General features: G+C 48.9%; 1 protein-coding gene across 1 annotated transcript in view; it reads left to right on the forward strand.

Annotated features, from left to right (window-relative positions):
* The first annotated feature begins 505 nt into the window (after window positions 1–505).
* Window positions 506–15680, forward strand: part of IGF2R (insulin like growth factor 2 receptor) — a 96831-nt gene continuing 81656 nt past the window's right edge. The window contains exon 1 of the mRNA XM_081829265.1: window positions 506–684. Coding sequence (XP_081685391.1) covers window positions 536–684 — 149 coding nt within the window. The 5' untranslated portion in view covers window positions 506–535. The remainder of the gene's footprint in view (window positions 685–15680) is intronic.

Raw genomic sequence — 15680 nt, forward strand, 5'->3', positions numbered from 1 at the left:
ACCAAAGTCTGACCCTCTTATTTTCCCCTCCCCGGCTGTCGGGCGAGGTTGAGGTACGGTAACTCGAAGTTGGGACGCTCCCACACCGCGACCCAGAGCGTGAGCGGGGAGAAAGTGAGGCCAGGGTCTCTCCCCGCCGAGAACCGCCGCCGGGACGCAGGCCCGGCCCACGCACCTGCGCCCCGCGCCCCGCGCCCCGCCGCGCCGCGCCGCGCTCACGTGACCGGGCCTGGGCGGAGCCGGGGCGGGCGGGGATCACCTGAACAAGGGAGTCATGTGAGCGGGGCGGGGGAGGGAGGGCGGGGCCAGGCGCGGTCACGTGACGCGGTTCCGGGGCCGCCGCCGCCGCCGCCGAGCCCAGCCGAGCCGCGCACCCCTCGGGCTCCTGCTCCGCTCCCGCGCCTCTCGTGCTCCTCTCCGCCTCTGCGCCTCCAGCTCAGCCTCCGCCCTGGCGGCACGACCATGTCCCGGGCGCGGCCCCCGGCAGCCGCGCGCCGCTAGCCCCGCGCTCGCCGCGCAGCCTGGGCCGGCCGCGATGGGGGCCGCCGCCCGCCGGAGCGCCCACCTGGGGCCCGCGCCCGCCGGCCGCCCGCTGCGCTCCCTGCTGCTGGTGCAGCTCCTGCTCCTCGTCTGGGCCCCGGGAGCCGCGCGGGCCCAGGGCGCCGAGTTCCCCGAGCTGTGCAGGTGGGTGGCCCGCCGGGGCGCAGGTTTCGCTCGCGGTGCCCCGGGCGCGCAGCTGGGCTGGGTGGGGGGCGGGGGCGCTCTGGGGAGGGACTGGGCTCCCCGAGTCGCCTTTCGTCCGGGTTTGGGTTCCTCCGGCCCCGAGGGAAAGTTGCCCGGGTAGTGGCGAGGGATGAGAGACCGAGGGGTCGTGCGCGCGCGGGCGGGGGGCGCGGGGTACTCGCCGTCCTGGCGCTGGCCCGGGGGGCCGCTGCCTAGCCACTTGTGGCTGTCACTAAGTCCGGGGCGGCTTTGTGTGCGAGCAGCCGGCCGCCCGGACCCAGCCGGGTGTCACACTGCGGGCGCCCTCCGCCCAGCCCTTGCCCTCTCACAGCGGTGCGCCTGCGAAAGTTGGAGGACGCAGGAACTACAGCTTTGCTTTGTTCCCACTCCACGTTTTCCTCAAAGTTCCATCAGCGGGACTTTGGAGAGGCCCCTTAGTGTGGAAGGACACCGCACGGATGGCCTTAGAGTTGGGGTGGTGGTGGTTTCATTTGCTGACTGATTTCCTCCATGTAGGTTTTCCATTTTCTCTTTAAAGTAGCTTTTCTGCAGAAGGTGACTCTTTTTTTTTTTTTTTTTTGATCGAGGGAATGGAGGGTGGTCATCCTGTATTGGCTTTCAAGACTTTACCCTTCACTTCTCCGAGCCTAACTTCCTGTCTAGTTGCTCACATGATGTCATTGTCTCCAGGGTGGATTATTCTAGTGGAGCCTTTTGCTCTGGGAATCATGATTGTATAATCGCTAGTCCCATCGAGGACTGTTAGTGTCCTATGCTGGCGAGGATAGGAGTCCCGGGGCTGGGGAACTGCCAGTTATGAGAATTTTCTGACCAACCTTTTGTGGACTGTTTAGGATGATGGAAAACCCAACTTGTATTTATTTTTTAAACTTTGGTAAAAAGGAAGTGGGATGAAGAAGAGTTCAGAAAGACCAGTGAACTGGAGCTAGCAAGTTACATCTCAGAATGAAGTTGAGCTGGCTTTGAGCTGAACTTTGAGTTTGTGGTGAGGTTTATGGGATTCTTAGTTTTCCCTTGTATCAGACATGGTCTAATTCGTACTCCTAAGTTTAGAACTTGCAGATATCACTGTTCTAAGGAGACTGAGACTGAGTTCACAACAGAAATTCTTTGCAAGGTCCGTGTTCTTTATTTCTTTTCCCTTTTTGGGGAGGGGGAGGAAGGCAGGCTGGAGAGTTTACTGCACATTGTTTATAGGTTAGTTGGCTGCCCTAAGATACATATTACACAGTAATGAGCATGGTACGCAGAAAAGGGGGTCAATTTCTGCCAGGTCAGGCTGCAGCTAACATTTAAAGGAGGAGATTTTGGAATAATGGCTGCTGTGACCAGCCCTGTCCGGAAGAAATTAACTCAGCTGGGCTAGTGGTGTTGAAGTCTTGGTCCTGTTAGCAAATTGGAATTTACTTTTTAATAGTTAAGGTTAAAGTTGGCTTTGAGGGCAGAAACATGTAAGTGGATGATGCGGGGGTGGGGGACCCTTAGTTTCGGGTTGCTGTGAGGACTCACAGCGTCTTGAATCTGAATCTGCATTTGTTAACCTCGTTTGTGAGTGGAACATGGCCTCTGAGTCCAGTAGGAAATGGCCTTTGTGTCTTCAACTTCGCAAATGCTAGAGAGTGCTCTAGGGTGATAGGCATTGTTAGTGTGACAAATGTGTCCTCTGCAGTCTTAGAATATCTTTAAAGTTGGCATGTTTACTTTTTCTTCCAGATTTCCTTGGGACAGCAAATCTCCCTGTCCATTCCGGGGTGGGCTTGCACACATTTCTTTTCCCTGTCTTTTACTTCTCTGCGGTTTTGCGTTGAGACTTCTCCAGAGCTGTGCATAATGTCAGCTTTAAACTCAATATTCGGCTAAATGAAATTCTTCCTATTTGTTCCTGTTTTAAGTGAATACCTTGGCTTAAATACTTAAGACTTTTTTGGGGGGAGTGTCAGAATCTGTGTACTTTTATGAGATAACGCTGGCTAAAAGTTCCTTATCTCTAGCATATATTTGAGGAACAGGAATGCGAGCTGATAATTTTTTAAATCCAGTATGAAAAGTTTTACTTAGTATCACCAAAGCAGGATGTGTTAAACTGCCTTTTTATTCTATCTCAGGGAGTCCATTTGTCTGAAATGTGAATAATCCACCCAGATTCCCCCCAGGAGTATGAAAAGCAGACTTTATTAGTGTTACTACTAGTGTTAGTGTAGCTTGGTCAAGTGGCCCCAAGACCCCAGGTAGACATCCCCAGTAGACACAAGGATCACATCCCAAATATTTGTAAATTGCTTGTTTGTAACACAGAACATACTTTTCCCATTGAAAATTGTCTTGTTCGTTGTGTTTTGATGCCTAGGGCATTCACCAGAAACCCATCATCCACGCCACAGCTTTGGAGTGCCCAGACACTGTACAGCTTTAACTAGAGCCCTGGTAGTAAATTCTCTTTGTCTCTCAATAAAAGAGTTGGGTCCCAGGAAGCAACTTCTCTCATACCCAGCTCTCTAGAACCAAAGAGGGTACTTTTCATCTGCGGTCCCTTAGAACCAACAGGAGGGAAGTCGAGTCTGCTTCAGGGCTGCCTGCAGGTCACCTGCTGAGGCCCCTGGGTGAGGGCAAAGCTGAGGGCCAGCTGTGGCCCTTCTCTCTCCTGGGGTAAGGAGGTGGCAGGGGTTTGGTTCCTGGTGCAGTTAGTTATTGGGAGGGGTGAAGGAAACGGTGGAGAACTTTTTCAGCAGCAGCCTTAAGAATATTTGTGCACATGGAGGAGAGGACAGGTCTCTGTGGGTTGTGCACTGAAAAGCAGGGACAAAAAAGGCGATTTTCCCAAAGTGCATCTGGCTCTACGGAGTGCTTAATGTGTTGCTTCTTAGAGCGACTCAGTCGTATGTTTTCTAAGACTCGAGATGACTGCTGTGCCAGGTGAGTCCTGTGCTGGAGAAGAAGTTGGTGGATTCTTTGTCACTCAGCTGTTTTGGGAGGTGGTGTGCTAGTGGAAAGAACGCGTTTCCTGAAGGCAGTGTGACGGGCTGTGGGTCTGGCATGGAAGGAGTATTAGTGCTGGGGAGGAATGTCTGGAGGTCAGTGGGGCTGGAACAGTGAAAGCAGGTGGGGGGGCGGGCAGAAGCCAGGCCATGCAAAGTCATCAGAAGTCACCAAAAGTGACCAAAATGCTCTCTGCTCGTCAGTAGCCTTACTCATCACTGTGTGACTTACACTTTGAAAACTACCATTTTACATCATATGTAGTAGATGAGTTTCCATTTTGTTTAGGTGTTAACATCCTTAGTGGTCTTAACAGTTTGTACTAGTTATAAAATAATGCATTGGGCTGCTTGATTTAAGTAAAGTACTTTATAATTTGTTCAGAACAAGTTTTCCCCCAATTGTTTGGGTACAAATGCTGGAAAGTTTTTATTATATCAGGAACAAGAGAATAATGAAGCCAGCTGGGAGTTGAGGTTGATTTAGTTGCTGTCTCTAAGGAGATTTTTTTGAAGGAACAATGCTTATATGCTTAATTTGGGCCACATGTTAAACCTGGACCACATCCATTTGTGTGTGTACATTTCTTGCAACAATAAGTGTGTGTAGAAGCCCAAGGTTGTTAATTATGGGTACATTAGATCTCATGCATTAATTCTTAGAACAGCGTCCTGACAAATTCCTAGGAAATGAATTCCTGAAGGGATTTCACATCTTTTATCAGTGTTTCATAGAAGGATTTTTAAAAGATGGGGTTTGAGAAAAATAATTCAGATGTTCTCATCTTTATTTTGATCTCAGCATGTAAAACTGTATTGTGCTGGTCGGAGAATTCAGTGGGGTCTCAGAACTGAGACTTAGTGGCAGAAGGTAGCTCGTTATTTTGCAGGTAACATTTTTTTTCTTCTTCGTTCCACCCCCCCCCTTCCTTTTTTGTTGTCCCCGCCATGGCGCTCTTTTTTCCTTCAGTAGATATGTAGGAGTGGAATTGTTCATTGAATATGGTGAGTGTTTAACGATGGGAGCTGTTAAACTATTCAGAAGTGGATGTCCGTTTTACATTCCCACCGCAGTATATGAGGGTTTCAGTTCTATGTCCTTGTCAGCACTTGGTCTTATCAGTCTTTTTAATTTTAGCCATTCTAGTGGGTTTTTTTGGTATCTCAGTGTGGTCTTAATTTCCATATCCCGGACTCATGATGTTGAATATCTTTTCATGCATTCATTGGAATGCCTAATGATGTTGACCATCTTCCATGTGTTTATTGACCATTTGGGCAGCCTTCAGTAATGTCTATTAAAACCAGTCTTTTGTCACTCCCCTCCCCAATTCTTTTGGGGAGGGGTCATCTTAATGAGTTATAAGAGCTCTTTATGTGTTCTGAGTACAAGTCCTTTCTTAGATATGTGTAATGTGTACTATGAATATTTTTTCCCAGTCTTTTGGCTTGCCTTTTCATTTTTTTAATATGTACTTTGATCAACAGATACTTTTAAAAATTTTGATGAACTTCAATTTATCTTTTTTTTTTTTTTTTTTAATGGTTTGTGCTTTTTGTAGCTTAAGAAATCTTTACTTACGCTAGGGTTTCTCGGCCTCCGCCCTATTGACATTTAAACTGGGTAATGCTCTGTTGTGGCACTGTCTTGTGCATGGAGGATGTTTAATTGCATCCCTGGCCCCCACCCACTAGATCCCAGGAGAGAATCCCTTGGTCCCACCCCAGCTGTGACCAACAAAAATATCTTCAGACAATATTAAATGGCCCCTGGTGGACAAAATCACCTCCAGTTGAGAACCACTGGTCGATCAAAGTCAAGCAGATTTTCTCTTACGGTTGTCTAGAAGTTTTATGGTTTTAACTTTTATGTTTAGCCCTATGACCAATTTTTTGGGTTAATTTTTATGTATGATGTGAGGAGAGGCTGCAAGTTTGTTTTTTCATGAATATATTTAGTTCTGTTTACTAACATTTTATTTAGGATGCTTATAGCTGTTTTTAAGTGATATTGGACTGTAATTTTCTTTGCCATGCTGTTCTTGGCTGAGTTTAGCATCAAGAATATGTTTGCTTTGTGGAAAAAGCTAGTTAGCCTTTAGTATTTTATATGCTGTGGAACAGTTTTGTATAAGACAGGTGTTTTCTCTTCCTTAAATTTTGGTAGAACTCACCAGTAAAGCTATCTGGGCCTGGTGTTTTTGAGAAGGTAGAGTACAGTGGAGGTGGAGTTTTGCTTATGGTTTCAGTTTTACCTTCTTTATGTATCTAGTCAGATTTTCTAGTTTTTCTTGAGCCAGTTTACCAAAACTCTATATTTTCTAGAAAATTGTCATTTTAATTTTGTATTCATATATAAACATATACTGTGCTACTCTTACATTTTTGAAAATACTCTTTGTATCTCTAGGTAAATTAAAAAAAAAGTTCTGATGTTTGTGCATTTTTGTCTTCATATTTAGTAAAGATTTGTCTACCTTTTTTGTTTACCCAGCTCTATCACTGTGTATTTTCAGTTTTATTAATTTCTGCTCTCTCTTAGTAACTTAGTCGAAAAGCTTAGATCTTTTATTTTAAATCATTTTACATAGTATGAGATGAATTTAAAGCTATATGTTTCTTTGTTCCAAGGACTGTGCCACTCAGAGCTTTGTTATATAGTTTTTCTTATCCTTAAATTCTAAATAATTTTTTTCGGGATCCAGAAGTTCTGTTTCAACTTCCTGAACCCACTAGTTTTTTAGAATCATTTTTCCCTAGATGAATGGATATCTCCTGTGCTCCCCTCCCCCCCCCCCCATTGTGGCTAGTGAATGGGGTGGAATTTATTGTCATTTCCCTTGTGGCCTAGCACTTAGTCAAGTTGGGAGTGTTCTGTGTGTTTGGAAAAACTGTTCTCCATTTGGGTCAAAGTTTCTGTAATTGTGCTGTTCAGCTTCTCTTTATTGTAACTTATTCTTTGTCCTGCTTGACTTGTCTTTAATACTTTGTACCTGGCTACCACTTGGAGTTCCAGAAGAAAGTCTTGTCTCCCGTCTCCCAGCTTAGCCAATCTGTTGCTCGTAAGCTCTAAAGCTTTTCTGTTGTTGTTGTTTTTTCTCTTAATTTTTATTTCAACAGGGTCTTCAGTTGATGTATATTCACAGCTGCCTGTGAATCCATCTTTGTGGCTGCTGCAGCTTTCATCATTTCTATGAAGATAGGTTGTAAAGTTCTGCTCTGATTGCTCTGTTAATTCTCTTTCCTTGGGCCCAGTTTCTTTGGTTGGGAGTTTGTCCTCGTTTTCATGGCGTTGGCGCCCTTTTGATGACTGGTGAGTCTTGATCGTGGTCTTGGCGATAAGTCTCGGACATTTGTTTTGGACATTTGTTGCCTGTCCTGGTGCAGCTGTGCAGGGTAGGGCTGGAAGCAGTTGTTGGATCTTGGCTCTAAATGGTTTCGGGGGAGGTTAGGGGAAGTTGGGGGATGGGCGAGGCAGGGCTCTGGCTGCTGCGTCTCTGTGTCTGCTCTTCGAATCGCGGGACTTTTCTGCCCTCCCAGGTATCACCCCCAGCCTGTCCCTGCCAGGAGATAGCTGATAAACCCGTGTTGACTGCAGTTGGCCAAGTGCAGTACGTGCTGCTTGCAGCTGGAGAGAGGAGAGCTGGATTATTGAGTTGGCTCTGGCAAATCTCCTTTCTCTGGATCTCAGTTTCCTCCACGAGGGCAGCAGCTGTCCTGGGTTTGAATTTGGACCCCTCCCTTTACTAGTTATTAGGTCTCAGGACAGTTACTGGTCCTTCCAGGCCTTAATTTCCTTTGGTGTCAAATCAGGGTGCTAGTCAAGTTTTTAGGGTTGGTTTGAGGATTCAAATGCATTTCAGTGCCTGTCCCATCCTCTGTTCATAAACGGTGGTGCTGTGGCAGTGGTGATTACTTTCTGTCTGTAAGTTAGAGTTGCCGCCTTATCTTCGTGATACTTTTAGCTGCCTACTCCGCACCCCCTGGGTTCTCTCTCTATTAGTGCCTTGGGGTTTCTGCCTCAACCAGAGAGCATTGCCTCTTTAGCCGTTTTCTACGTTGGCACTCCATCAGAAGAGTCCTTTTGAGAAAGAAATGTTTCCATGATTTGAAAAAGTTTAGAAACCACTGGACTGTGCGATTCTCGGGGTCCATTTTGCATCCAAAATTCTGTGGTTCTGAGGTATGCATCCTTCAGGATTCCTTCAGTTGTGAGTTGCAGAAAGCCCAACTCAAATTCCCTTAAACAAGGAGGAGCTTGATGATAGGAGGTGTAGGCTTTGGGCGGATGCCAGATGCCATATGTCAGGCCAGCCCTGGGCCCCTTCCTGCAGTTTTCTTGGCTTGTCTTCCTTCCTGGGGTGGCTGCAGCAGTCTACCGTCCAGGGAAAGAGAGAGAGCCTCCTTGTTCATCTCCTGTCGGGGCTAAGAAGCCCCAGCTGACTTCTGCGGTGTCAGTGGTCAGCAGGGGTCCCTTCTTAGCTCTCCCTGGCCTTCTCTGGATGGGGTGGGTGGGTGGGTGCTGGATTGCAGGCTGTCTGTTGTAGGTGGGAATGGGAAATGAGAAGGCAAGCCAGGGGTGGGGGGGATGGGTGTGCAAGCCCATCCTCAGCTCCGCCGTTCTGCTCGACTTCCAACAGCTGCTGCTGAAGAGGATTTTGAGGTGCCCAAAGCCCTGTGTCATCTGCCTATTTTCGTCTCTGTGTTAGCCAGTGCAGGGGGGCAGGTCGGTGTGAACCCTTCCCAGCAGAGGGTGGGGGAGTTACTCCAGTTCTATGAGCATGAAACTTGCCCTTCAGAGCAGCTAGAGACCTTCGGTGTGACTTTTCTGTTAGCTTTTGTATGCTCTTAGATCCGCTGGGGCAACTGTCCTTCTGTAAACGCACGGAGGGCAGGTCCCTTGGGTGGAGGGAGCAGATCCTGACAAGTATTGTGGTTCACAGACGGTGAGGCGAGTTGTAGGAAATTAGAGAGATCGTGAAGGTGTTACTCTTAGTTTTGTTTTAAGGTATGGAGGCAAAGATTGCGGGATGTGGGAACAGCGGAAAGTGGCCTTTGACATCTAGTTGCCCGTGGGCAGCTGGGAGGAAAATTTTCAATCAGGGCCTTTGTGCTGGAATGCTGTAAGTATTCCTCACGCTTCTGTGTGTGCTCTAGGAACGAGCACACGGAGAGCACACTCAGGAGGAGATGCACCGTTGGATTTTGATTGTGTGTAAAATTCATTTGTTGCCATCTGTAGGTTCTCTTCACTCTGAAACCAGTTACACGTTGTGAAATGGTTTTGTACTGAAAACAAGAAACTCCCCCGACACTCCCTACTCTTTGCCCCTGGTCTGAAAATAGAAAACCAAACCACCAGAATGGAAGTGCCAAAGAAGTGGATTCCTAGAAGTGACAAGGGTGCATCTCCACTGAGTCACCCTCATTTGTTCCTCTGAGCTCCTTCGCCTGCTGTATGCTGTACATGTGTTCCTCATCACAAACAAAGTGAGAAGCCAGCGTGGCTCTCTTTTCTGTCTTTGTTGAGTTGGCCTTTGGTTGACACTGAGGGTGAGAAGAGCTGTGGGCGGGGCCCCTTTACAAGGAAGGGTGCACTTCTCCAAGGCCTTTCTGTAAGATGACGTACAAGCAGAGACCACGAAGGAAGTGCCTCATACTGGGGACTACGTATCAGATGCTCTGGCGGGGAGCACCTGAGCACGCTGATGATGGAGGGGCCAGCATGAGTGTCTGAGGGAACAGAAGGAGAGGGCCGGAGGGAGGGGGGAGAAGTAGCTGGGGACCAGGTCCCATGGGCCATTGTAGTGACTCTGGCGGTGGGAGCCCTGGGAGGATTTTGAGCAGAGGAGTGACATAGGGTGGGGGGTGGCCAAGGTAGAAAGCTGGGACTTTTGATAGACCAGGTAAGAGGTGACAGTAGAGTGGACCAGGGTTGTAGCAGTGTGGTGAAGAATGGTCAGAGTTGGGTATTTTGAAGGTGGAGCTGATGGATTTTCTGATGATTGCTTCTGGGATGTGAGGAGAGAAAGACGAGCACAGGGTTTAGTCTGCAATTGGAAGTTGCATTGCAAATGGAGTTGCTGTTTTGAGAGATGGGGAGGGCTATGGGAAAAGCAGGTTTAGGGAGAAGACAAGGCGTTGATTTGGCCATGTTGATGTTGAGATGCGTCCTAGCATCTGACTGGGGAGGTCGAGTGGGCAGCTAGAGCTGTGCCTTTGGGTTGAGGGCAGGGCCCTGGGCTGGGAATGTCCCTTTGGGAGCTGCTGTTGCGTAGCTAGAAAGCACTGGAGCGAGTACTTAGGGAGTGGTGGAAGCCAAGTCTGAGGGACCCTGTTCTTAGAGGTCTGCCGGATGCTGGGGAGCCTGTAGGGGAAGCTGATGAAGAGCTGCCAAGGAGATGGGACGAGAACCAAGAGAGCATAATGTTCTGGAAGCCTAGGGAAGACCGGGTTGTGGGAAGCAAGTGGTCGGGTGTGTTGAATGTGGCGCAGTCAAGGACCACGAAGACTGAGAAGTGACCAGTGGATTTGGCAGCGCAGAGGTCTTTGGTGATGACAACATGGGTTTTGGTGGAGAAGGGGGGGGAAAGCCCAGTTGGCTTTGAGGGAATGTGAGAGCATAGGATGTGCACACAGTAGGGTTGGAGTTTGCTGTAAAGGGATCAGCGCGATGGGTGGGGGCTGCACTGGCGTGTGGGCTCAAGGAGGAGTGTTGTAAAAAGCGGGACCTCTTGCAAAAGGTTGGTACGCTGAAGGGAGTGATCCAGCAGAGAGAGAAAGATTGGTGACCCAGGGTGAAGGGAGAGAAGGAAGGAGAAGAGAGAGGACACAAAACCTGGGTGCTGTCCCTAAATGGGGGACAAGTCTGGCAGCCAGGACACCATGAAGGGCAGGCCTCAGGGAGGGGAGCGTGTGAGGATGGCGCAGGTAGACGGGTAGATTTGATGGGGACGCGGAAGTCTCTGTTTTGGTTTCCCTAGTGAGCCAAGAAGCAGAATATCTGCTCAGGGCAGCGGTTTAGCAAATGGCCGCCTTTTGTCTTCAGGTCACGTTTTGGTTGGTGACACTTCTCCCGTGGCCATGTGGGGGAGGGCCCCGCGCTCTGAGGCAGGACAGGCCTCGTTCAAGTGCTGGCTTTGCCACTTTCCCAACTTGTGGCCGGAGGCAAGGTTGTGGGCCTCAGAGGGCCATCATTCTGTGTCTGAAGGGGGGCAGCACCTACCTGGAGAGGTTGGGTGCGGTTGAGGGACAGTGTTTGCAGATCATTCAGCAGAAGTGTGGGGCACGGGGTTGCCCAACAGATATTTCCCTTATTCTTCAGAAAAGCTCTTGAGGAGGTGAGGTAATGCTGTTCTTTTGAAATGAACTCATGGCGGCGATGCCTGGCCTGGCACTAAAGGGGTGCCCTGTGTGTGTGCTTCCTTTTCCCAGTAGGATGTTAGGGTTTGCTGGGCTGTAGGTGCCAGCCTGACATTTGACCCCAGCATCTTCAGAGCAGAGACTTTTCTCCTGTTTCAGCCGCACCGGCCTGGTGAAGACTGGGCGCCTGATGCAGCCTTGTCGGCGTCCTGCAGCCGAGCGGACTGCCCAGCAGCTAGGAGGGCAGACTCCCCTGGTAGTTCGGTCTCTGCAGGAATGGCACTGGGGCTCGGAGGGTTTTCTGGGACACTGGTGACAGCTTACGAGGGGACTGAGCATTATGGTTTGAATTCTGTGCCGTGGGCTGGTGGGTTGGCTTTAAAAGCAGTTGAATTCAGGCATCCGTATAATTAAGGAGGTTTAGCCTGTAATCCAACTTTTCTTTATGTGTATGAGGAACAAAGTCTGCGAACATCCAGGTAATTACTCTGATTTAAAAAAAAAGTCCTCACAGAGGGTTTAGGGTTGAAATACAGGCCTGCGTCCTGATATCGTAGAGTTGACCCGAGCAAAAGTGCCACGAGCCTAACAGAGGAAGGATAGGCGGTCCTTTCTGAGAGGTTTGTGCTGTGAAGGGGCCCTTGCCAATTGACTTAAGAATTCCACACCTTGCATTGCAGTGGAACCTCCTTAGGAAGGGTATGTCCCGTCCTTTCTCCCCTGCACCTCTGCCAGAGTTTCAGATTCGTCAGGCCCCTGTTCTGGTGGCAGCTGGTGGCTATGTGGCCCAGGCGTGGGTAAGCCCAAAGTGGCTATCTTGTCCTGAGAGATCCCAGGAGGCAGCAGGTGTTTGCGTGTGTGTGTGTGTGTGTGTGTGTGTGTGTGTGTGTGTCCTGAGGCCGCCCCCCTGCCCCCCCTCGTCTCTGTCTTGAGCTCTCCGAGCTCCGTGGAGATGGCCCAAGATAAGGGCCTGCCCCCTCCACTTCCTGGCCAGTGTTACATGACATTCCTTTAGGAGGCTCTAAGCCAATGTACCTTTTTTTGTAAACTCCATTTTTAAGCAGCCTGAAGCCTTCTATTGATCAGATGAAAGCCTTAAATCCTAGGCCCTCAAAAGTTCAACGTTCCTGGTCATGCTTTTCCTCACAGTGACTTTGTGCCGCAGCTGAGTTTCATAGATGAGGAAGTCGGGGCTCCGGAGATCAAGCGTGTCCCACACAGCTGGTCAGGGTGGGGCGGGAGTCGGAGCCACATCTGTGGGCTCCTTCCACTTGCTGTGGCACCTTTCCGAGTGAGGCTCACCTCCCTCTCTATTTCACACGACCTCTGTTAGTCACTCATGGTGCTTAAAACTTTGCTGGGCCACCCCCTTGCCCATCCCCTAGTGCCTTAGGCTCTGGTGCTGACTTAGAGCCTTGCTTACAGCTGGATCCCGCTCTAGCCAACTGGCTTCTTGCTCCCAGACCCTTTGTAACCACCCGGGAAAACCAAAGACTAATGTCTGGCACTTTATTGCCTTTTTTTTTTTTTGGTGCAGGCCCATATCCGTATCCACAGCTTTGTGGGTTTGTTCGAATAGGAAGTGAAGTACTTCCTGTATAAGCTTTTGCCATGCTGTGTCAAACTCATGTGTCCCCTGGCCTTGAGACCAGGGTGCAGATTTATCATGCCAAATCAGATTCTTCTCTTTTAGTGTCGGCTGCAGAAAGTTGTTGAAAACAGTGGTTACATTAAGCTCTTGACATTCTGCTGCAAATGTCCATTTTGGAAATCCTGCCTTTTTCCGCGCCCTCCTTTCCCCTGCGCGCCCCCTCCCCCCTTCTTAAGTTTAGGAGACTGTTCCAGATTTTTGAAGGTTAGCGAGCTGGATATATGAGCTGAGAAACTATCTGGTAATGATAAGGGGCAGAAGTGAGCCAAGCGATTTCCTGAATATTCTGCAAGAGGACTTGGATGCAGGCCAAAAATAGGAAAATCTTTTTTTGATGTTCAGGTTGGAAAGACTTTTCTCTTGTCCCTAAAATTTTAGATTTGCTGCTCACTCTGGATTCAGAAAAACATTCCTCTAGCCAGTTACTGTGCTGTGTGAATTTAGCCCACATTACCGAGCTTTGTTTTTTTTTTTCTTTTAAGAAACCAAATTATAGATTCACACATGCTTATTAATTTTATTACTGATTCCATCATACCTCTATATGGCTTTATTTATTTATTTATTTTTAAGATTTTATTTATTTATTTGACAGAGAGAGACACAGCGAGAGAGGGAACACAAGCAGGGGGAGCGGGAGAGGGAGAAGCAGGCTTCCCGCCGAGCAGGGAGCCCAATGCGGGGCTCGATCCCAGAACCCTGGGATCATGACCTGAGCCGAAGGCAGACGCCCAACGACTGAGCCACCCAGGCGCCCCTCTATATGGCTTTATAAGCCAATAATTAATTGTAGGCCAGTCATAAAAATTTTAATAGCTTCATGACCATTACCATAACCCCAAGACTCATGGAGTGCGAGGGAACTAAGGTGTGTTTCAAGAGTGTGGCTTTGTGGCAGAAAGCCTGAAGAAGAGCACATGAGGGTTCAGGGGGCTGTTTTGTGTTGGGGGGAAGGAACTCAGTTTTCTAAGTTTTTTTTTTTTTCCCTCTAAGAGGTTGGGCATATCCTACATTTTACAATGGAATTTTATGTACTCTATTTTAGATTTTAGTGGTTTTAAAAATGAAAGAAACCCAGATTCTATTTTGCAATATACTGCAGTTTTGCAGATATTCAGTGACGACAGAGAGGAAAACCTGAGAGGCGTCCCAGGAAGACACCAACCTCAACTAGTTTACACATTTTGTCCAGTTCTACTTCTCTGGCTTTTTCTTTGGAATTTTCTTTCTTTCCGACAGGCACAGCGACCTCGTTCAGTGGAGATGGCCCTGCATTTCTTCATTAAGCTTTCTGGACTCTGGGCCGTTGTGTTGGTCAGCTGGCTTTGCAGCTTCCTCCCTGCCCCTAGATGGGTGTTCTCTCGCCAGGATGGGTTACGCATGCGGCCTTTGCTGGAGCGGTTATTGGGAAAGTAGGAATGCCTTCCTGTCCCGGGCTTGGTTGACAGTATGCTTCTTGTGTGCCTCCTTCTCACTGGGAATCTGCCAACACCTTTCAGGATATTATGAAATTTAAACCAAATGAGGTTAAAATGGAACCTCTGTGCCACTGAACAGACACGGACTGACTGTGGTAGTTCAAGCCACTCTCAGTGGAGGCCATGGGATTTGCAGTCAGGGGCCGACAGTTTTAAGCTTTCTTTAAGGGAAGGACTTGGCCTGTGTGCTCACTTTTTATGGTGAAATTAATTGTCCATGTTTAGGGCATATTTCAGGAGCAGAATTCACTTTAAAATCAGAGATGTCTTAAAGTCATTTGCCTTGTGTGTGACTTCTGCCCCCTCCCCTGTTCCCCACCGGATCTGAAGGAGTGATGGTAGGATGTTTCCCAGTTACTGGTGACACTGTTGGGACTCTTGGTTGGGGTATCGAAGGGCAGCTCTCTGCCGAGCTGAGTACTCATTTTGAAGGAGAGTGAGTCAGAGATGAGTGTCCCTCTCAGTGAAGTCCTCAACCAGCTTGAATCCACAAGGGGGGGCGAGGGCAGCTGTGGGAAGGAGACCAAGGGGAGTGATACCACTGGGTGAGGGAAGAGAGTTTGCAGAAGGCGGCACCTTTGGTGTGCAAAAGTGTGCAAAAGAGCAGCAGAAGTGGATGGGGGTAGAGAGCAGCAGGAAGTGTAAAATGTGGAGGAGAACTTGAGTTTGGAAAGTTACGGTCTCTTGGGCAGTGTGGCACGGGGCAGCCTGCATCTTGCACAGGTTCACGGCGTTTCCTCAGGGGCCATCCTCAGGTGGATTGGCTCACGCAGGCGGGATCTGTCATTTTAGTGGCATTTATTGTGACAAGATTTAAACTAAGTTCTGTGAACTGTTTTGTCAGTTGCAGTGTTGTAATTGAAACTGTTTTCTGGGAAGTTAAAAAAAACTTTTTAAGAATTGAAAATAAATGAGGCAGTTCACGTTGGTGGTTAAACACTTGCCCTTGGAGCTCAGATGGACCTGGTACATTTCATAACTCCTTGACGTTGGGCAAGGGGCTTGATCTTCTGAGCCTGGGAATCTTTGGCTCCCGGGCCGAGGTACTCGGGACGGTGGAAGAAGGGTGGCTTTGCTGGGAGAGCGGTGTCGTGCTGCCATCCTGGCCCACCCTGGCTTTCTTCCTGTGTTGGGGGTGGGGGAGGCTGTGACTGCCCCCGGGAGCTGTGCGGCTGGGGATGCCTAAGAAGACCCACGTTGTGTGTGGGCCATGCCAGGAGTGCTGGGGTAACAGCTGTGGGTCCAGAGGACTTACTGGGTCTACATGTGTATCTAGAAGCGCCAGGTGTGTACTGAAATGAATTTGGATTTTTTGAGAGTGGGAGGGGGACATTGGCTTACTATGCTTTACACTCTGGAAAGTGGGGTAGAATGGCAGGGATCTTGCTTGCTTTTGCTCATTTTCAAAGCCAAGGTTCTCACACAGATGGTGCCTCCAGAAGAGCAGTTCTACTGGGAATGGGCTGCCTC

Source organism: Leptonychotes weddellii, chromosome 8 (genome assembly GCF_054177405.1).
Source record: "Leptonychotes weddellii isolate Sample4059 chromosome 8, ASM5417740v2, whole genome shotgun sequence".
NCBI lineage: Eukaryota > Metazoa > Chordata > Mammalia > Carnivora > Phocidae > Leptonychotes > Leptonychotes weddellii.